The 23401-nt window shown below is 35.4% G+C and overlaps 1 protein-coding gene across 2 annotated transcripts; it reads right to left on the bottom strand.

Annotated features, from left to right (window-relative positions):
- Positions 1-373: 373 nt before the first annotated feature.
- LOC138710405 (uncharacterized) lies at positions 374-23037 on the bottom strand. 2 transcript variants are annotated; one of them, XM_069841291.1, is made up of 7 exons: positions 22951-23037; positions 21488-21584; positions 15863-15950; positions 13033-13156; positions 7108-7173; positions 3224-3256; positions 374-1011 (listed from the first exon to the last, which is right to left on the bottom strand). In XM_069841291.1, the coding sequence occupies exons 1-7, from the start codon at positions 22975-22977 to the stop codon at positions 796-798; spliced, it is 651 nt and encodes a 216-aa protein (XP_069697392.1). In that variant the 5' UTR covers positions 22978-23037; the 3' UTR covers positions 374-795. The 2 variants fall into 2 exon arrangements, with proteins under 2 accessions (XP_069697392.1, XP_069697393.1); XM_069841292.1 differs by lacking the exon at positions 13033-13156 and adding an exon at positions 8908-9025.
- Between the last annotated feature and the right edge of the window lie 364 nt (positions 23038-23401).

The raw sequence follows: 23401 nt of genomic DNA, 5'->3' as shown, positions 1-23401 counted from the left end.
ATGATGATGGCGATGACGGCTACAACAACTAAGTTGTTGATCATGGTGGTAGTGGCAATGATGCTGATCTTGCTTGCGAAATTAAATTAGAGCAAAAATTTCACTGAAAATAACACGAGGTTGCTAATGACTAAGCTATACTTCGATTTCATCTGTCCCCGTTACAGCCATCTTACTGTAATTTCTCTGACACTCACGCGGCAGGCTGGAAGCGTTTGGTAGGAATGTTACATGACAGGTTTCATTTTTATTACCGTAAGCGGCACAGCTGAATTCAAAATAAACGAATTAAATTGATCGATTTGTTAGTGGAAAGTGAGAAAGGAAAGTGGTATTTACAAATAGGAACTCTAAATAAATTCAGTTGTTGAGCGAAAACATGTATTTATTAATAAAATCGTTGTATAAACATAACAAATACTATAAAACATATAAAATATACAAATACATTCAATAAAAAAATCACAAGATTCAAGGATCTATGCTATGCTATTGTAAAGCAGTTTTGCCTTGGAAGAGCGGAATAATGTAGTCGACGTCCAACGTGAGAGATGTTGCACCAGCCTTCGTAGATGCTGGCCATCGGACAGCGGGACCTCGCGAAGGTCAGAATATCCGTTTCGCGGAGAGCAAAACTGACTATCTTCAGGTCTGTACAGTTGATAAATATAGTAGCTTTAACTCCAGGTTCGTGACCTAGAAAATCAGTTGCCGGAGTTTTGTGCTGAATCAGATACCTCGTCGACCTTTTCTTACACAAGATACTTAAAGCAATGGCGTGGCCTGTGTCCTCGACTAGTTGAGGGGCTGGAGCACGAACACCTGGCCGGTGGCCTCGTCGATCACCTGCCCCGTGGCCACGTCGAACACCAGACGTGGAGCGTCGCTGTTCTTCTGTCTCTTGACGCGCTGATCGTCCTTGCTGGGAGCCTCTGGTTCTGGGGACTGGCGCTTGGCCGTCACTTTGCCGCCCGCGGGGTGGTACTGGGGCACGGGTTCGCTGTATCCACCCTGCGTACACGAAAAGTTCTCACTGTATCTATATATATAATTTGAACTGGTAATGGAAATTACGGGAAAACGGCTGAACGGATTTTAATAAATGAGCCCTCATTTTGAAGCTTGGAACCCAAAGTTTTTCAGAAAAATAGTACTTTTCAGTGAAATATCAATTTTTCTACATTATTTTCCTATTTTCCAAAATCCGTCTTTCTTCACTTTTGAGAACTAATTGCATTTCAGCCACGGCCGACTTGATGCCGTGTTTTCAGAATAAAACAAAACACACACTACAATAAACAATAGGCTATTACACGAAGGCCATGACCTGCAGGATTGCTGACATTATTTAGAGTTCAAATTCAATTGCTTATTAAAAACTTCAAAACTTACTAAAAAATTATTTACAGGTCTGATTCTGCGGTGTGTAATTTTCTCAGTACAGCTGTGTATTGGACATTGAAATCTACAAAACTTGAGGTGGTTTGATGACATTATTACCATTAGAAATTAAATATTATTATGCCATGATGCGACTATTTTTCAATTATTACATATTATTAATGCTATATAGATTATATGAAAGTGAAACTTTTTCGGGTTATATAAGTGGATGTAGAGAATATCTTAAGTTAGATCTTCGTTTCTATAATTTACTGAATGGCTGCTATATAGTATATGTTACTGAAAAGTACAAAGCTTACGTAAGATAATAATATTATTAAATATAAAATATTTTTATAGTTATTAATTAATCAAGTGGGTTGGGTCTTTTTCATATATTTAATGGCGGTGTGGTGTAGATATTTATATGCGGGATTCTCTTCAGTATTGGCTCGAGAGAGCGCAAAAATAACAGTTCCTAAGGTAAAATAAGAGGCCTACAAAGTATTGTTATAGTCTCCCGATCATTTCAGCAAGATTTCTTAGCAGGATAAAATGATTTTACCCTCTACATTTCAAAGTAGTTCACGAAACATGCAGCAGCTATACCAAGATCCTTTGTCTATTGTTCGAAAGCATGGCAAACCTGACATTTTTTTAACTTTCAACTGCAATCCACAATGACCTGAATTAGCTATTGTTTTACTCCCACATGATTGACTCACTGATCGTCCTGACATTGTTACTTGCGTTTTCGCGTTCAAACTCAAAAACTGAACATGTATAGGTTCAAGAAAATGTATTTGGGATAAAAAACCATTCAGAGGGAGTATGTTTCATTATTATGGATACAAATAACTTTCACAACATCTGGTATTTTTCATTGAAAATAAATCTGAAAAATGTTTATTTGAATGTCTAATGAACTTAGTTTGCAGCAGTTGCTGCACAAGCCGCTAGTCATCTTGGATTTGGGGTGGACTTAGTATGCACATGTAATATAAATTTCAATATCGTTCAGTAGCAGCAGGAAATTACTGCACCGTACTATCTCCCACAAGAGACAGAGTCTATGGGGTCTGTATGGCTTGCACTTATCATGGAATTCCTAATGTTAGCTCCGTCGTCTGAGTTTTCGAGAGTGGCACAATACAAGACTAAATTTAAAGAATCGTTTCAACATTAGATATTGTTTACTTCTGATTGAGAACTACTAATTGATGCATTCATTTAAAATAAAGGAACAACTGGATAATACCCACGGCAGAGCAATGTCGATAGTCGACTTGGCCGTGATGAAACAAAAGAAAATGCGAGAGAGATTTTAGTTCGAGATAAAATGGTAACATAGTTTTAATGACCATACTGTTAGTAACTGGAGATCGCTTGTAAGATCTGTCTTAATCATCTATGTAGAAATGTCGTCCAAGCAAATTGGTGGTCCAGGGAAAAATCATTGCAATAGATGAGAGTAACAGTGGTGCTATCTCTCAGTAATGTTCACAACAAAGGAGGTAGAGAGAAAAAGAAACACATTTCTCCTTCTAACGACACCACAGACCAAAATCATGTTCTTATGTTGGCAACATTGTATATGTAGTTAAATTTGGTGGTAAACGTAACGGCACGGTTCAAAGCTACCGTGGTAATTCTCCAGTTTAGCGAAAATAAATATATATTAATTTAATTGTGATAAAATCATTTACGAAAGAATCAAACAGCTATTGTAGTTCATTCGACTGAATTTAATTTTACTTATGAAATCAAGTAGAATTTCCTTCATATATTTAAAAAGAAACGTTGATGGTTATCGATTAATAAATTTGATATTTATACTTACATCGCTTCCACCATCGTCGCCACCATCACCTCCCTATAAAAAAAAAAAAGAAAAACAGATGAGTGTAACAACTGAAAGTTTTGAAGTTGTAATATGTTCTGTCGCAGAATCCTGTTGGAGAAGGAACGTGATTTTGCATTTTTCCTTGATTTTTTTCGTGGTGAACTATAAGACAAAATGTAATCCACATAAGTTCAAAGAACTGGAAAATAGCTTCTGGAAAAACACTGCCTTCATTTCTCAACAGAAACTGCAGCGAGTGATGTCTCACTTCTTAAAAAAGTGCGACAAATGTTTGGAACATGACAGGCAGATACATAATTTAAAGTGAACTCTCCCACAATTATGTATATGAACATTTTAGAGGTATAAACATTATATCCTCTTTTAAGTTATGATTGCGTGTGTTTCATATTAAGTGATACAAAATGCCTATAAATATGGCTACTTGGACAGCAAATTGTGGTAGATCAAATGCCTATAAATATGGCTACTTGGACAACAGATTGTGGTAGATCAAATGCCTATAAATATAGCTACTTGGACAGCAGATTGTGGTAGATCAAATGCCTATAAACATGGCTACTTGGACAGGAGATTGTGGTAGATCAAATGCCTATAAATATGGCTACTTGGACAACAGATTGTGGTAGATCAAATGCCTATAAATATAGCTACTTGGACAGCAGATTGTGGTAGATCAAATTCCTATAAATATGGCTACTTGGACGACAGATCTTGGTAGATCAAATGCCTATAAATATGGCTACTTGGACAACAGATTGTGGTAGATCAAATGCCTATAAATAGGGCTATTTGGACAGAAGATTGTGGTAGATCAAATGCCTATAAATATAGCTACTTGGACAGCAGATTGTGGTAGATCAAATGCCTATAAATATGGCTACTTGGACAACAGATTGTGGTAGATCAAATGCCTATAAATATAGCTACTTGGACAGCAGATTGTGGTAGACCAAATGAATAAAAATAATCTATAACTAGGATAGGAACCTACCTTCTATCTCGAAATTTTTCGCAACACTCATATAGGCATGAAGTGGGCCCGTACCTTGGCCATCATGCCCACGGATATGAATTCGCTACATTCTTTATAGAGAGACTGCGATTGATCTGTACGATATTGCAGTCATAAATTGCAGAAAGATAGTTCTGTTATGTTCAAAACGTATTTCTCATCACTTCATCATGCTAGAGTATTATTTATTTTTAATCTGTTCGATTGCCTAGCATTCACCTTACTGCTGAGGAAAGTCGGAAACAGAAAACCGGTCCAAGTGGAATTTGAACTCACGCCCGAGCATTAGAAGCATTAGAGTATGTTTATGAACACTTATTAAGTTAAATCTACGTTGCGCGTTATGCATATGATCAACATGTAGACATATTCAATGAAAGCAACCTAAAGGAAGGCAATGCCAATATCACTTGCATAAGCATAGAAATATGATAATTTCTTGTCGTGAATCAGCATTTTGATAGAATAAAAATCTCCATTTCATTGAATTAAATGTTTTTGTACAATTTGTTTCATCAGATTCCTTAACAGCCAATAGGACTATAAACTGTCCACTTCCATAACCCTGTTAATATTCATTATGACACTATAATAACTTCGGTGTTATATAAAAATATTTTATGTGTTCTATTATGTGCTATAACTCAGACTGCGCTAGTATATTAAGCCTAGCCGCATCTATGGCTCAGCGATAGCGCGTTGCTCTTCATTCCAGGTAGTGATAGAATTCTTCGTGGACAATGCAGATGTTTCAGAGGGTTTCCACGGGGTACTCCCGTTTCCCTCTTTCATTCTATCAGCATCTCCACTCTCCTTATTTCTATTATAATTTGGAATAGTTAAAAATTGGCAGGGGTTATGTCTTGGGAGTAGCACTGTTTCCCGATGTTGATATAGAATTTAAGGGCCACATTCATAGACATTCTTAGCGCAGGCTTCCGGTGGATGATCAGCGAACTAACATTTTTCGTATTCATAAACCAGTGTTAGCGATATGATATGATATGAATCCTGTACAAGTAATCACTCGATAGCCGGGGCTAGTTTAGCACGCTCGTAGCGCGGGCTAGCGAAATGTCTATGCATAGCACCCTTAGAGATTAAAGCTTGGGATTTAGGAATCTATCAGGTGTTCATCTGAGTATGTGATCTACTCTGTCAAGACTGAGATAGGATGGCCTGCCTGTCAGCATCGTATTCACAAATTCCATCCAGGCCAGCTATTGAACTTGAACAATCATCGCATATATAGATCGTACAAGGGCTAAAAGTGCTTAAGTTAATGGATCTGTCCCGGTCCATCCTGGAAATGTCAAGCGGAGCCAATATTTACATTCTGTGTACTACTTTTCCTTTCATACAAAGACTTCAAGACTTCATATTCGCCCTCAGTGTTCTGAGGGTCACCGCTAGTCTTTGAATCCAAAATTCACTAGTTCAAACCCGGCCGAGGAAATAGATTTTAAAGGGCGATAAGATTTTTAGTATGGCTTCCTCCGGGATGGAAGTAAAGTTTTGAGTTCCATTTCATAGATTTATAGGAAGCAAAAGAACCCTGTCCCGGACTGAGGGTTGCAAATGAAATTAGCTATATCTCGTCCATGTTGAATTGCGATGCTGAAGAACTTCTCCAGTTGACAGCGTCGTTAAATAAAATACTGCTACTATTAAAACTTAGTTATTTTATTTATACTGCAATAATTGATAGGTTGAACACAAAGCCATATGACTGAGGAACAAATTTTCTATAAATGCACACAAAGTGACTATTATATAATGCTCACAGGAAAGAAGCATCCCAATCTCGAAAGATGTCGACGACGATGTAAGAAAGTATAGAGAAAGAGAATTATTTTATATAGTAATTGGAAAATCGATACTCGGGAGGAAGTTAAACACAGAGTAAATATGGGAAATGCGTGTTATTATTCGGTTGAGAAGCTTTTATCGTCCAGTCTGCTGTCAAAGAATCTGGAAGTTAGAATTTATAAAACAGTTATATTACCGGTTGTTCTTTATGGTTGAGAAACTTGGACTCTCACTTTGAGAGAGGAACATAGGTTAAGGGTGTTTGAGAATAAGGTGCTTAGGAAAATATTTGGGGCTAAGAGGGATGAAGTTACAGGAGAATGGAGAAAGTTACACAATACAGAACTGCACGTATTGTATTCTTCACCTGACATAATTAGGAACATTAAATCCAGACGTTTGAGATGGGCAGAGCATGTAGCACGTATGGGCGAATCCAGAATTGCATATAGAGTGTTAGTTGGGAGGCCGGAGGAAAAAAGACCTTTAGGGAGGCCGAGACGTAGATGGGAAGATAATATTAAAATGGATTTGAGGGAGGTGGGTTATGATAATAGACAATGGATTAATCTTGCTCAGGATAGGGACCAATGGCGGGCTCATGTGAGGGCGGCAATGAACCTCCGGGTTCCTTAAAAGCCAGTAAGTAAGTAAGTAAATAATTGGAAAATCTTTCAAGGTTACTACTGAGAAGAACCAACGAGAAAATTGTGGTGGGATTATTGATAGGACATAGTAACTTTGTGGGCTAGACAAGGAGAACGCCAGGTATGCGGTCCATGGATAGCATTAATGAAATTTCAGAAAATGCAAATTGTTTTGTGACACTTTCCGATGTTGAGCATATCAAAAGAAGGAACTATAAACTACTGAATAACTTTAAAGTTGTGTTCATGTTAAAGAAGTGGTCACAAAGAGTTCTTTGGCACTGTACAGTACTGTTCAAGAATAATCTAATCTGATTTTTGTTATTTATATGTTTTTCTAAAAAGTAAGATATTGACAAGATATTCCGCGGTTCTTGTTATGTACTTACGTGACCGGCATGGTTGTAGTCCCAGTAGTGCTCGCCGTACCCTCCGTGTTTGTCTCCCCAACGAACCTAGAACACACGACAAGCACTGATACATCCACTTACAAGATATGTTTGTTTATGATTAACTGTTATCGCGATCGAAAAGGGAACTGCAATTGAAATTATAACCTGACTAAAAAGTATGTTTAATTTTGCTGATAATAAAATGCTCAGTTACCAAATGAAAGAGCGTGGAAGTAAATGTGTAATTAATTTGCACAATACTAAGAAAAACTGCAAATAAATTTAATTTATATTAATATTACTACAAATCCAAACATTTAGGTTGTTTTTAGCAATATCACTTAAGCGGTAAATAAAACTGAGCAATAATAAACCTTAAATATCTAGAAGAGTAATAAATTCTGTGCTTGATCTCCAAAAGGATATTTCGGCAGCCATCTGTCTGTTAGTTCATGAATTACAGTAGATAGGCAATATAAAATTATGTTTTTATATATCATGACACTTTCGGAATTAAACTTATTGCTGTTATTAAATTTATAACTTCCTTTTTATATTGTAACATACTCAGTAATTTTCTGACCATAAAATACAATAATGGGAGCGAACAGTAATTTTACATTCATTGTCACATTTTATTTACAAGGGAAGTGTCACACCCTGCATGCCGAAAGTTACCTCGAAACTTTGGTGACATAACCGATGTGCTACGAGAAGATAATGTGCAAAATATTAGTTGCCTGTTTTCACTGCAAGGCCCCGAAATAAACCCCGAATTATGCATATAAGCAATAGGGAAGTGGATACTAGTGGCTTCAAGTTGGAATGGACAGCCCTTCCTGTGTGCAAGCCAGTGGAGCGGTGGCAACCAACTGCGAACAGAAGCATGTGAATCAAGATCAGTAACACAAGCGCACTGCTACAGGGTTAATGTGTCCAGTACGAAGTTGAAGGTTATGTAAAAAAGGAGAACTGTTGCAATGGAGCAAGACGTAAATTCGATTAATGTTAAATGTTATGTTTTATTTAACGACGCTCGCAACTGCCGAGGTTATATCAGCGTCGCCCGTGTGCCGGAATTTTGTCCCGCAGGAGTTCTTTTACATGCCAATAAATCTACTGACATGAGCCTGTTGCATTTAAGCACACTTAAATGCCATCGACCTGACCTGGGATCGAACCCGTAACTTCGGGCATAGAAGGCCAGAGCTATACTAACTGCGCCAACCAGGCCGATAAATTCGATTAATTTACTTGAGTTCGCCACGAGTTATTTCCGTAAGAATATTGTTTCGTCTTCGGGAAACATAAACGCGAAAGAAATCAACCAATACCAATCACTTCTGTCTCTTGTTTATGCTTCATTGACACCATGGGATGCGAGAGAGTTTACTCCATTTCACATACGCACTACACTCCGCTCGCCAGTGAGACAGGGATGTCCAGCTGCGCTGCGTTATAGTCTAACTACAGAAGGATTCCAGCTTCGATTTCGGGGCCTTGCAGTGAAAACAGGCAGCTAATATTTTGTACAAGGTCTTCTCGTAGCACATCGGTTATGTCACTAAAGTTTCGAGGCAAGTTTCGGCATGCAGGGTGTGATACTTCCCTTGTTAGTAAGTTTTACAAGTCTATTATGAAGAGTCAGAGAATAAAAGCATGCATTAGAATTCAAGCAAAAGTCGGGAATAGTCAGTTATTGAAAACTAATGTTAGTACAGAGAAATACTTAATTGAAGAACTGAAAGGATAGAGATCTATTTCAGTGGCGGAAGGACTGAGTCGTGCGTCGCGTACTTTGGTCTTGAAGTGCCCGGCGTGAGGCGCCGCCTTCTCGTAGCGCTCTTGAAAGTGGTGCTCGTTGCCCCGTCGGTACCCGAACTCGTAGTGGTCGTGCTCAGGGTTGTGCTGGTACCTACATGCGAAGAGATAAAATGAGAGCGACCGCCTCTACTCTTCATGCTCCACTGTTGACCTCGCCGAGTTCAGTTACAATTACGTCACGTTGGAAAAAATGCATTGCCAATTCAGACCAAGCCGATTCAGACAACAGAGTCTAAGCGTTTTCTGTTGTGTTAGTTTCTCTGTTAAGTGTTTGCACTTCTGGTTAGTCTGTGTAGGTGTGTCAGCTGTGAACCAGTGCGTCCTAGAAGTACAGTATGCAGTCTGCAATGTGGGAAAGCGGTCCGTTCATTGAATGAAACGAAGTTTCTTTCCTTTAATTTAAAATAATTTGCAATTATTACCAGTATTACTGCCATGATTAAGTGTTTATTAAATTTTAATGCCTTCATCGAATATCAAAGCATTCCTTTAATTCAATATTTACTTTAATCAAACACTTTATTGCTTTAAATTGTTTTAAAATCACTACTCAACAATTGATGAAATTAACGACTTTCCAACGAATAGGTAAGCTTTCATAACCAGTGTTGCCAATTCAGCGGTTTTCCCGCTAGATCTAGCGTTTTTCAGTGTTAGTTTAGCGGGTAAAATTTATTAAATTTGTATTGCTCATATAGGGGTTTAGCCGTTTTTTTTAACACTCACAGCGGTAAAATAATGTTATTTTTGCATTGACAGTATAGCAATTTAGCGGTTTCTACAATGTATCTCAGCGGATTTTTAAGAATTGAGTTGGCAACACTGTTCATAACTCTCATTAAATTTAGCCAGACCCAATAGAATACGTTTTTAAACCAGCGAAGTACCTACATTTCTTCTTTAAACTCCAGAAATGTATTAACAATCTGACACGATAAATATAGTGGTCGTGGTCGATAGAATATTTTCTTCAGAATTCTTGTTGTTATTTTCTTAATAAGGTTAAATCAGATTAAAAAGACAGATAGCAGCATGATAGTAAAGATGGCTATGTAATAAAATCAAGAAAGATCTTTGTACCTAAGAATAATGTGAAGGCCTGCATATGGAGAAGAAGATAAGAACCAATACCTTCAAAATGCGTCATAAATATACATCAACAGAATGTACAGTGAAGGATTTACTTCCAGGGGCTTGCATTCTATTTATACTAAGAGAAATGGTATGATGATATTCGATACGTCCCGTACTTACTATACTTTTGTCTGCTTTGTTAATATGACAAATAATACTTGTTTTAATCATACAAGAATATTATAAAATTGTAATTTATACTTGGAGAATTAGTGTACATCATAATGTAATGTATTCTTTGAGTAAAATAACAAACATATGAAGTATGAGATCGGAATTGGGACCGCGGTCTTCTGAAAATCGTTACTGGATACAGTTGATTCTGTCTGCAGGACAAAAGTCAATGGATTCAAGATTTCGAGATTTACATTTCAGCATAACTTACAGGATGGCCTCCGAGTCCACACTGTCTCTTAACGAAAAGGTAAAAAGGTGGATGAAAATTATCAATGACCAAATCATCTTTTTTTAATTCTGGAGCTCTAGCTCCCTGCCTCTACTGTTATCTGAGTATGTGTATTTAGGAATGTGAATTGCGCAAAAAAATTGAAGAAAAAACAAACAATATACGATTGTTTAGATGTATGGAGTTCGTGAAAGAGAAATTGTAAATGAAAGTAGAACGACTTGTAAGACAGGACAAGCGAAATGAGCACTGAAGAGTTCTATAAGCATGGTTTTGCGGATATAGAATATAAAGACTGTGTTATCGTACAAATTAGCCCAAACGACTAAAACCTAGGGAATGCTGAAAATGCTTTGCACAGGTTAATCAATCGCACAAGTGGGTTAGCTACATAACCACACCGGTGTGATCGTGAGTTTGATTAAAGAGTCGATCAGAAACCGTTAGATATTCAACAAAGAGGAAGTGGCACAAGCAGAGAAGAATGATACGCCAGAATTGTAGAAAGAGAAGAAACTGAATGTCAGGTAGCAGGATATTCAACTAAGTGGAACGACAGCAGCAAGAAAGACTCACACCTCGTGTAACTTGATACTTCAGATTTATTAAAATATTATTGATCATAAATTAGTAAGTTCACGCCCTCGTTAGGTACATAATATTGTTAAGTTCAACCGGCATTTGTTACTTTTCAGTTAAATGTTTCGAATCGTAAGAGAGGCTGCCAACTTATCTTATTAAATTCCACTTCTATTTCTACTTATATTGTTAAAAAACACTATTTTTCCATAGAAATAAAATAATCTTAATGGAATTGGCACTTAGGAACATGATATGATGCAATATATATATATATATATATATATATATATATATATATATATTGCTAGTTCAGGAATGAATCTAAATTACGAAAAGTTGTAGACTTATTCCATGGGAAGCAGTAGTACTCCTAAAATGTATTCTTTGTCCATCACAAATTCTATTTGACATCGCTGGGATTCGAACCTGTATGTTCTGTGTGGAAACTCAGTTTTTTAGTTACCAAATATCCAGATAATGCAATATAGGAATGACTTTAAATTACGAAAAAGTTGTAGACTTATTCCAAGGGAAGAAGTTGTACTTCGAGAAACTCTTCTTTTTCCATCACAAATTCTATTTGTTATCGCTGGGATTCGAACCCGTACGTTCAACCACCACAGATCCATGTATAGCCTAAGGTTCTATAAGGTGGACTATAAATATTACAACACTGACATTTGAATGTTTAAATAAGCAATAATGTCCTTATACACGAGGAAATAACTTCTTTGCGATAATTTTGTTTCCTGTTAAATTTCAGATAGCTACTTATTTGACATTACTTTAAAAACAAACCATTTAGGGCCTACTCATTTTAAGACCAATTTATGCCTCAAATTTACTTTAAAAACAAAATATTTAGGGCCTACTCATTTTAAGAACAATATATGCCTCAAATTTACTTTAAAAAGAAAACATTTAGGGCCTACTCATTTTAAGAACAATTTATACCTCAAATTTACTTTAGAAACAAAATATTTAGGGCCTACTCATTTTATGAACAATTTATGCCTCAAATTTACTTTAAAAACAAAACATTTAGGGTCTACTCATTTTATGAACAATATATGCCTCAAATTTACTTTAGAAACAAAATATTTAGGGCCTGCTCATTTTATGAACAATTTATGCCTCAAATTTACCTTAAAAAACAAAAAAATTTAGGGACTACTCATTTTATGAACAATTTATGCCTCAAATTTACTTTAAAGACAAAATATTTAGGGTCTACTCATTTTATGAACAATTTATGCCTCAAATTTATTTTAAAAACAAAACATTTAGGGTATACTCATTTTAAGAACAATTTATGCCTCAAATTTCTCTGAAATATGTAGACCTCCAATGTTGACTTTGCTATGAAACTAAGATATTCGAAATGCTGGTCAGCCCATAAGTCTGGAACATTTCTTCAGTCGCGGTTTTTGAGAGTTGAATCGCCATGTCACTCGCCTGTAAAAAGTGCCGCAGCAGATAAAAAAAAAAACTAGGTTCTGTATGTCTGTTGAGGAGCACACATTAATTACAACTAATGTTGAAGAACTGTAATAGCAACCAGATTAGTACATAGCTAGGACTGAGATTGGTTAGATAGTCCACCTTTGAGAAAGAGCTGAAAATAAAAAATACAGTAGGCTACTATAGAATGGAAAATTCTGAAGTTGGAGTAGTTACTTCAGAAGAAGATCCTAATTTGTTAGAACAGAAAAAGCTGCCTGTAAGCCGGATTAGGAAGAGCACAGCAACAGCTATAGCAGGAGTTGTAGAGGACATGGCGAGAAACTAGAGACCAGTTGAAAGTAGACTTGTTGGTGAGAAGAGTAGTGACAAGTTAGAATATGCTTGGTGAGTGACCAGTAGATGCCGTAGCCAGAGAGCAGATATGGATGACGCAAAGACGAGTCAGAGCAGGTGCCGAAGAGAGAGAGCAGAGACCTGTTAGAGGTGCCACGGCGGCGAGAGCGGGTAGCTACCTGTCCCTGGTGGCGGTGCTTTGCCAGGTCCTTCTTCTCGTAGCGCTGCTCCCACTCGTGCGGATCCTCGCACACGTGGCCGAACTCGATCTGATCGGGGCCCGACTTGATCATGTAGAAGTCCCTGGCGCAGTCACATGACAAGCAATGCTGGTCTAAGAGAACTCCCCCAATGCTTAAAAGCACTCAAGGAGTTCTGTCAATACTTTCACATCAAACTATACCAAACAGTGGAATTATCCTATTCCTATTCAACATCCAAATTTCATAAGCATTATTTCCCGTACAAAAGTATTATGCTATACATTGTTTTAAAAGGAATAAACTTCATGCTGTTAACGCTACGATGTTGTTAACCTCACAAAATAAAGATCCAGTGTATTATGTTTGTCTATTAGGCAATGCTTGTTTTATGGGTATTATTTTTTTTCAGCAGAGTGCTAATTACTTAGTTACTCTTATAACAAAAGCTTAATACGAAAGTACTACTAAAATCTGTCAAACCTAACGAAAGTATAGTTTTTTATTTAATAACATTTTTAGTAATTTATTAACGACGCTGTATCAACTACTTGGTTATTTAGCATCGATGAAATTGGTGATAGCGAGATAGTATTATGGTATTTGCTGAGATGAGGTCGAGGATCCGCCATAGAATTACCTGAAATTCACCTGACAGATGAGAAAACTTAGGAAAAACACCCAATCAGGTCTAGCTCAAGCGGGAATCGAACCCATGTCTGAGCGCAGATCTGCATCAACACGTGCAATAATATTACATACAATATACATAAAATACACGTTATAAGTTACTTTTTTTCCTTTAAAATATAATAAACTCTTATTTTCAGAAAATAAGTCCATACATATTTGTGAAAGAATAAATTTTTCATTCTGTATACAAATAAAAATATTTCATATTAGAGATTGAAATCTGATTCAATAGAATTTATACAACTAATAGCAATAATTATTTATTATTATGGGTAGAAATATGACATGTAAAATGTATATTAAGATACAGAGTTTTGGAAATATTTAAAATTTCGTCAAATTCTGTCATTCTTACCTCAATTGAGTTTCTCGTTTGAATTGAGTATACAATTTGTCGTTTAATTTTCATTCATTAATATTGTATAGTATATCTTAATTTTTGTAGGCTCATTCCGCACTATATTGTTTTTAGTTAATTAATGTGTAGGCCTATTAGAAATTGTGTTATAACTTTATTGTGTAGCAAAGTATTATTATACTTATGATTGAATTTCCCAAAAGATAAAATTGTGACAACCATGGAATCAATTATATTATGAAATCCAAACAATGGGCTTTAAATTGCACCATATCTTCTGCTTCTCAACTGTAGAACACTATATTAAGAACATTAAAAGTGAGAGGAGCTCCATACAATGTACTGTAATCAAAACACAACATGAAACAACATTCACTCACATAGCGATAACTATTTCAAATATAATTTTAACACTAATATTTTGTAACTTAATTAAAATAATAATTCATTTTATTTTATAAGCTATGTTCTTGAGTATAGCTGACGTTATATTTCCACTCTACAATTAAAAGATCCATAATACTACGAGTAGATATGAATATATATACGCTGAAGGAGAACAATGATTTTATAAAGATATCAAAACTATATCACAGAAACTTCTTAAAAATGAAATCAATGTTCTTCTCAGCGATCTAAATTGCATAGGCTACATAATCATTTGTCAAATATTTATTTACGTCTGGCTGTACTTTAATGGCCAGTTTCTTCAAGTAATGTTTAATTTGGCTTAACAAATGTTAAATTAACAGCTGGTTTATTTTTAACGTTTTGTTAATATATTTTCCATTTCTTCAACATAATTTCGTTTAAAATAACCAACATTTAACTTTAACTGTCGTTAATGATATTCTAACTACTCAGCAGCAGTTGGTAATGATTTTGCACATGTAAGGCAATTTCTTATCGGCTGAAATTATTATTTAAATTCTGTACTGTAGAGTAAGTCATGAAACATGTATAAAATCATAACCTGTTACAGTAGGTCATGATCCATATTATACAGAGAGTTGATAAATGAAAGTTGTATTGACCACTATTGAATAATAATTATTATAAGTAAGGTTATAGTTGTAATGCTAAATATGAATTTCTGTTCAGAAAAATCTCAGCATTATGACCACTAGGTGACAATAATTACAGGAATGTGTGTGTAGTCACCTGTACACAAACCCCGAGAAGAATTCCGTATCATATAAAATTCTCTATTCACTCTCTCTGCTTCAGGTCCATGTAAAAATTATATGTGATTTCGTCTTAAAGAAACAATTACTGCTGAAACATTTTATTATTTAATCTGCGTATTTTGAAGCATTGATACTAAACATTCCGTAAAGAGAGACATAATACATTATTTTCACAACTTTTGTCTGAACAGCTGTGGTGTTATCCGCCATATTTAACTGTTTGTTAAATGAGTTAACTGCTTGAAATCCTACATTTAAAATTAACAAGCAGTTAATCTGTTAAGCGAAACTAGTGTTGAAGACATGAAAAAACTGTATTTAACAAACTGTTGAGGGTTTAACAGTCGTTAAGTGTTCTAACAATACTTGAAGAAACCGGCCAACAATATTAGTTTAATATAATGTGTGTTAAAATATCTTTCCACAAATACTGTATATAAATGTGTTGCTACTTCACTGTTGTGGAGAATTATAAGTAAAAATCTAATTAATGTCTACTAGCTCTGAAATTTGCTTTCATAGTTGTAACAACAATTATGAATTCCCACTTTATGAGTTCCTCGTTACTTACTGGAAGTATTTTCCGTGTCCCCCGATGCCCGCTGCCCCGAAGCCTGTCTCTGCAGTATTGTGGTCGGAATCAGACTCGACTACGGCTCCTGAAAAGTTCGAAAAATCACTAAGTCAGTGACGAAAGATGGTGTTGGAAAAGGCTTCCTAAGGGTGTTTTTCCTTTCCTTACCATAATTTCACTGTTTTCTTTACTACCATTGAAAATTCCTCACAATTCAGAAGCTTATGTATTGGCGACAGATGCATCAGTTCTTTAGTCACCAAGGAAACGCTCTCATTTTTTTTTTTTTCAATTTAACACAAATAAATCATAAGAGAAAAGGATAATGGTAAACATTTTGTAATATGTTACTATTATCAGATTTTAATGTGACTGTGCTTTTCGAATACACCTATGAATAAATTCATACGTAATTTTCATTAATCTCTTTTCCATTTATGTTATAATGAAATGGTTACTTAACTGCAACTATGCTCAGTTGAAAGAAGCAGATAGACGAAAGATGGTGTTGGAAAAGGCTTTCTCGGGGTGTTTTTCCTTTCCCTACCATAATTTCACTGTTTTCTTTACCACCATTGAAAATTCCTCACAATTCAGAGGCTTACATATTGGCGATAGATGCATCAGTTCTTTAGTCTCATTTTTTAAATTTAACACAAATAAATCATAAGAGAAAAGGATAATGGTAAACATTTTGTAACATGTTACTATTATTAGGTTTTAATGTGACTGTGCTTTTCGAATACATCTGTGAATAAATTCACTCATAATTTTCATTAATCTCATTTCCATTTCTTTATAATGAATTGGTTACTTAACTTTAACTGTGCTCAGTTGAAAGAAGCAGATATGGCTTCTACTTACAAATTTTGGAAGTAAAATGACCACGCATATTCCATAGACCCGTTATTAATTAAGACTGGTCCACAATAAACAGCGAACGGAAACTACAACGAGAACGGAAATATTGTTAAAATAAATGTAATTAAATGTCAGCATTCACAATTAACGAAAATCTTACCGGATCCCTTGAATGAGAACGTAAAAATTAAGTGTGAATGCTCACATTTAAATACATTTATTTTAACAATATTTCCGTTCTCGTTCTCGTTGTAATTTCCGTTCCCGGTTTATTGTGGACCAGCCTTTACCACATTGGGACTAAGAAATATTAATTAAATTCTTAAAATTTTAACATTTATTTACCATTTATCAAATCATTAGTTTACATATTCAAAGACTGTAAAATTTTCCGTCAAGTTACAAAAAGGTTTAGGTTAAATTATTTTATGGATAAAAATGTCACAACTTTACGATCCATTTCTTTCTTAGCTTTTTGTCGTTTTCTCTGTTGTATTAAACATTAATTTTTCTGTAGTTTGATCACGTGGCTAGGGAACTAAAGTTATTTTGAAATCTAAGTAACGGTAAGGACGAGATGGACCAATTACCTCACACCTTTATAAAAAATTTAATTATAAGTATATCCAAAATTTTGAGTATATTTTATTAAGAAATTACATTTATGTTACTTTTTATGTATGATGTCATTAAATGAAAGGATTAGCACGTTGTTATTTTTCCAAATTCGTGTAACTTTCCTGACGAAAAACAGACAATGTTCCACACTTCGCTTGGTATGTTACATGAATGGCTCTCCTTGTTAATTATTTACGTCAAACTAAAGTTCATTGTTACTAAAATCTTGACAGTGGTTCTATCACAGAAGTTCTCATGTAATTTGATGTAATGAGTGGGTAGTGATAATAATAATTGCTTTTGAGACGTGAGTCGCATTTTCGTTGTGGTTGGCGTCACGCTCGAAGAGGTGATAGGAAGCAGAAAGAGTAATGTTGTGGTAAACTCACCATATTGCACCACAACCGGAACAAGCGTTTATTGGCTTGTTAGAAATGGAACCGTGTTTTCGTGTTCAGTGATACAATAAAATTGTTACGAGAAAACCATGTCAAAGAACCGTGTGCATCAAGACTGATCCGAATTTTGAACATTGTTATGTACCAAATGACAATAGAGTCAGGGCATGATCAAAGGTATGAAATTTATTTTTTAAATATTTAAATGTGATGGATATATTTCTCTCTTGTGATTGCTCATTTGTAGCACATCCAGCTACAAATGCATCAGTTGAGATTTGAATCTCGGCTAATAAGTTAAAATCATTGTGTCTACTTAGTGATGATTGAAAAGCATGATAACATTACAACAATGGGAATTTAGTTCGTCTTTACCAAACCCAATTCATTATCGTAGTCATGAGAATTTAAGCTATCCATGCTTTACAAATACCATTGACTCTCCGACCAGAATGGAGCAGAATAAACGCTGAATTCACTAAATTACGAGTATATAGAAAAGAGTTGAGCGAATAGTGGTAGATTTTCGCGGGGGTACTCCCGTTTCTCCTACCGACAATCCATCATTTCTCTATTAATCACCATCATGCAGCGCTATATAGTTCGCATCTCATGATGCATCAAGGTTAAGTTCTGCGGCGGCTAAAAGAACTACAGCTTTGGCGCTACGCCCTCAGATGGAGGCGATTGAATGAATGATTTAAGTACCGGCTATTATATAAAATAATATTATTTTTCAAATATTTGGGGCTAAGAGGGATGAAGTTACACGAGAATGGAGAAGGTTACACAACACAGAACTACACGTATTGTATTCTTCACCTGACATAATTAGGAACATTAAATCCAGACGTTTGAGATGGGCAGGGCATGTAACACGTATGGGCGAATCCAGAAATGCATATAGAGTGTTAGTTGAGAGGCCGGAGGGAAAAAGACATTTAGGGAGGCCGAGACGTAGATGGGAAGATAATATTAGAATGTATTTGAGGGAGGTGGTATATGATGATAGAGAATAGATTAATCTTGCTCAGAATAGGGACCAATGGCGGGCTTATGTGAGGGCGGCAATGAACCTCCGGGTTCCTTAAAAGCCAATAAGTAAGTAAGTAAGTAAATGTTATTTTTTATTTCTTAAAAATGTAAACATAATCGATGAACTAAAGTTTTGAAATTGATTTGTCGTGTCAGTTGTTCCTCTTCCCTTACGTTATTATTTATCTTATTTTATTAAATAAAATCTTATTCAAAAGGAGTATTAAAATATTAATATTTTAAACTCAAGTTTTGAAATTGATTTGTCGTGTTAATTGTTCCTATTTCGTTACGTTATTTTTATCTAACTTTATTAAAATTAAAATCTTATTTCATCATTTGACCAAAAGGAGTATTAAAATATTAAGATTTTAGCTTAAAATAAACTATGAAATTCTTAGCAACACAATTATTGCAAGTAAATGCGTTAATGTTTAGTTATTCGTCGAGATAATCTGTAGCAGAACGCTATTTCGTGGCTTTTTAACCGCTTTTCTTTCAGTCAGCTTACGTAACAGAATTACGCCATGATGAACTGTATCCGACTTCGTAGCGTCTATGCATTAATTAGTCGAATCCGTTACACCCGATCTGAAAAGAAAGCGGCAACAGCGAAACGAAAAACAAATGAAGCGTAACAGTCATCAGCGACGGTTGTCTGTTGTGATTGATTTCGATATAATTCCCTAATTAATTGTTTCCATTAGTGCCCGAGCTTCTATTTCGGTGTTGCAAGTAGACTAAATTGTGTGTCAGCTGGTTGCCAACGCCTTCAGTTATGGCTAATTAAGGTGTTGCTGGACTTTGCTAGTCTGACAATGATATAAATGTCATTTTCGAGGAGGGATACCTGTAACACGGAATTCATTACCTCCGATTATAAGATAGTATACGGGAATGAATAATACGAGTGTTTCATTTTGCCAATGTCCTCCGCTAATTTTTCCAGGTTTCGTCTCATTCCCAGGTTGCTCTATAGGTTTATGCCAGTTTCTTTTCGAAGTAATGCATCGTAACGTTTTATATCCCTTAAGTATAAACTCCTTTCAATAGAACTTAAACAAACTTGTGAGTACTGAAACTCTGAAGGTAAGGGGTGAACTGTTTTCAGACTTTGCAGAACAGATATTTCAAGGAAATATCGCATTTTAAACTAAGGCAGACCTTGGAATTTGTACTGGACAAAATGGGCGATTGATAGATTTCCAATGAGTACTCCTGCATCTCTTGACATTAATACTTCACAATTTTTACATTACCGTAGGCCTATCACTGTTCCGTCATCTGATTCACCTCCGTATTTCAAAAATACAAATTTGCTGCTATTGTGGAACTGGAAGACGGCAGCAAGTGATAGAGAAGAATGGAGAGGTAGAATTGGGAAGGCCATAGCCCGAAAACGGGCCGAAGAGCCATATATAGATTTGAAAAATATCTATTATAGGCCCAACTTCTTATTGCCGATTGGAGATGAGGTTGCTACTATCGTTGCAAATAGGAAACATGCAAGTAGTTAGGACTCCTGCCGTCAGCAAAAGGAACTTGGCTAGCCTATATAAACCATTTCAAAGAAAACAGTAATATTTATATTTCTAAGGATTCAAAGTATATTAAGTGTATTTCACCTAGCTGACAGTTTTTTACTAGAAGGCCAGGCTTCAATCCTCTTTAGGCTCTATGAGATTTGTAAAGAAAACAGATGTAAAGCAAGCATTCTTCAATTGTTTTGTTTTTCTCTGTTATTCCTATTCCATCATTTCTCTCTTATTGCCATAAATATGGTGTTAAATGAAGATTTCCATTCAGCTTAATATAGCTATTTTATGATTATGTGTTTATGTACATGGACTACAAACGTTGACACAAGTAGTAATGGAATTTCTAGTATTGTTGTGTATGTATTATGCTGTTATGAATTCTACTATATTGATGCAATAATTTATGCGTTGAATGTAAAATAGCAATAGAAATAGTATGGTACGTACTGTATATGTTGTTTTGAGGCATTTTGAAAAAGTTAAATTTCGAAATAATTTTATAGAAAGAGAACACTATATTAGGTACTATATCCGTTATATGCCTATATGTATATTGAGAACATGCTGTATACTAATAATGTGAAGTACCACCTCACCAAAAGGATATTGCTTAAAGACAAATACATACATATGCATACATTTTTTTTCCTCGCTGGTATTTATACTCGCTTTAACATCTTTGGTCATATCGCGAGTTAATCTTTGGTTGAAATCCGAAGGTCTGTGTACTATTGTTGTGAACAAGATGGCAACTGTATATGTATTACTGATTTGTTATGAATATGATTTGGATGATTAATGACGCCGGTGATATTCAGCCATGTTTTGGCCCGAATTTCCTGGCATTTACCTTACGGTTGAGGAAAACCCCTGAAAAACCTCAACCAGGAAATTCAACCCAACCGGGAATCGAACCCGGCCCTCTACGTAAGAGACCAGCATGTTGACCCCTTCACCACAGAGGTGATCATATATATATTGAGAACATAGAGATTATAAATGTTTGTATATATTTATAAAACATGTTCTTTATTGGAGAAATTAGTATTGCAATAATTTTAAAATTCTGTCACATCTTTGTAATATGAGTGTAATTGCTGACTAAAGGCTCATTGTTGCTTGCTCGTTTTACGCGTAATTCCCTCACAAAATGCTGTTTTGTCATCGCTTACCTTTAGTGTGGACTTGCTTTGTAACTCTCTTTCCACTGCCTGCCTCCCCCACTTTGGCGAGGACTGCTGGCAGCGCCACTAGCAGAAGCACCGCCACCTGTCAACAGATATTAATACTAAAAATTCCAGATATTTCCTGATCTCATATTCCTGTAATCTCACCATGGTAAGAAACTCACATAATGCGTGATAATGACTTCGTCTAAATTTAATTAATTGAAGGACATTGTAAATTCAATTTTTGAAGCTTTTCATCGAATTACTGTCTTCATACATTGCACATTTAAGAAAAAACATTGTTATTTCTAGTTCTGTTCATATCACTAGTTAATAATTTGTCCGCTAAGTATCTCCTGGTTTAGTTGCCTAATAAGCGATGCCTATTGTTGTCATTTATGGGGATCCTAACATGTCTTGGGACAGTTGACTAAACAACAACAAACAATTAATTTTGTAAATGTTGTGTATAAAAATCATGATTTTCAAACCTAAGAGAGTTCAAAGTTAATTAGAAATTCTGCCGCTACGCTTACTAATAACACCGCTATTAAAATAGAATGAAAACGAATACATTCAGTTAATAAGTTTAAAGATATTAGGTAGTTATAAATTTATATATTATGTAATCTAAATTCGATTCCTGTTAACTCTGTAGGTAGATGTCACACTGGAAGATTCAAACCCAGGCAAGGCGAGATTTTTCATCTTTCGTTCAGTCATAACTTCCATGGTGTCTTTGAATTCCACAAGTCTAAAAAAATTAGTACAACATTTTTAATGGGGTAAAAGGTGACCAGAGCATGGAATTGATCACATTACCTTCCATTTCCGACGTGGAAAAAGCCCGGGAGCTCTACCTGCCTATTTTTTTTTGCACACCTCAGTGCCGTATACTTGGATATTTCTTTGTAATTTGAGTTGAGAAATGTTGAGTTTTTAAGCTATTATTTACATATTTTGATATATTTTATATTGTTATAGATAATTACAGTTAATTACATTTTAGCTTCTTCCCCTCTAAACATGTTTCCGTGAAATATGCTTCAGTGATGAAGGTTATTTAGACACTGAGTATTTGTAAACACTGTACTTCTTGAAGGATTTGCACTTGAAACTTCCAAATTATAATATATAATTTAAGGATTCCATTCGTTTTTCACGTCAGGGTTAATTCAGCAATATAAAATAATAATTGACACTAAAATTTAAACTGTGACTGACAGATTGTGTGACGACTATAACATGATTGTAGCGCGAACAAGATTCAATCTTTTAGTTCGTTTACACGTCAGTCTATTTGTAACTACATACACTTATATATTTAACGTTATATGTCTTAGACTGATCAACGTGTGACGATAGCAACAACACCAAGCATGATCATGAAGACATTTTGTATTGGTGTAGAGAATGTCTTCATGGTTGTGCTTCGGATCACGGATCACGTGTTCGATTCTCCTTACCTGAGATATCAACTGTTCCTTCTTCATGTTGCTGGTGAACTGTCGATGTCCATGGCAGGGCCGCCTCCGTTTATATAGCGCATCGAGTTTCCCGCACGAAGAGTTTGCGCTTCATCGGGCACGCGTCTGCTCAAGGCACGACCACAACAAAAAGCCCGGCCAGCGACTCGGCCTGGGACCACAGACCTACATACCAGCACCACTTCTTACCATGTACCATCCTCTACAGAGTTCAGCTCCAAAAATTCCCTTGTTAAAACTCATATTTTAATTTAAATTATTATGCTGTATTATTAAGTGTTGAATTATAGAATAATGATGATGATAATTTATTTATTTATTTATATTTATGTGCTGGACAACAGCCATAGGCCAACAAAAGTCCAGCAAAGTGATACAATTAATACATTAAAATGAACAACTATGATACAAATTAAATACTTGAGATAAC

The sequence above is a fragment of the Periplaneta americana genome, chromosome 12 (assembly GCF_040183065.1).
Source record: "Periplaneta americana isolate PAMFEO1 chromosome 12, P.americana_PAMFEO1_priV1, whole genome shotgun sequence".
NCBI lineage: Eukaryota > Metazoa > Arthropoda > Insecta > Blattodea > Blattidae > Periplaneta > Periplaneta americana.
Note: the sequence above shows the minus strand (reverse complement) of the source record. Positions and strands in the feature narration are given on the sequence as shown.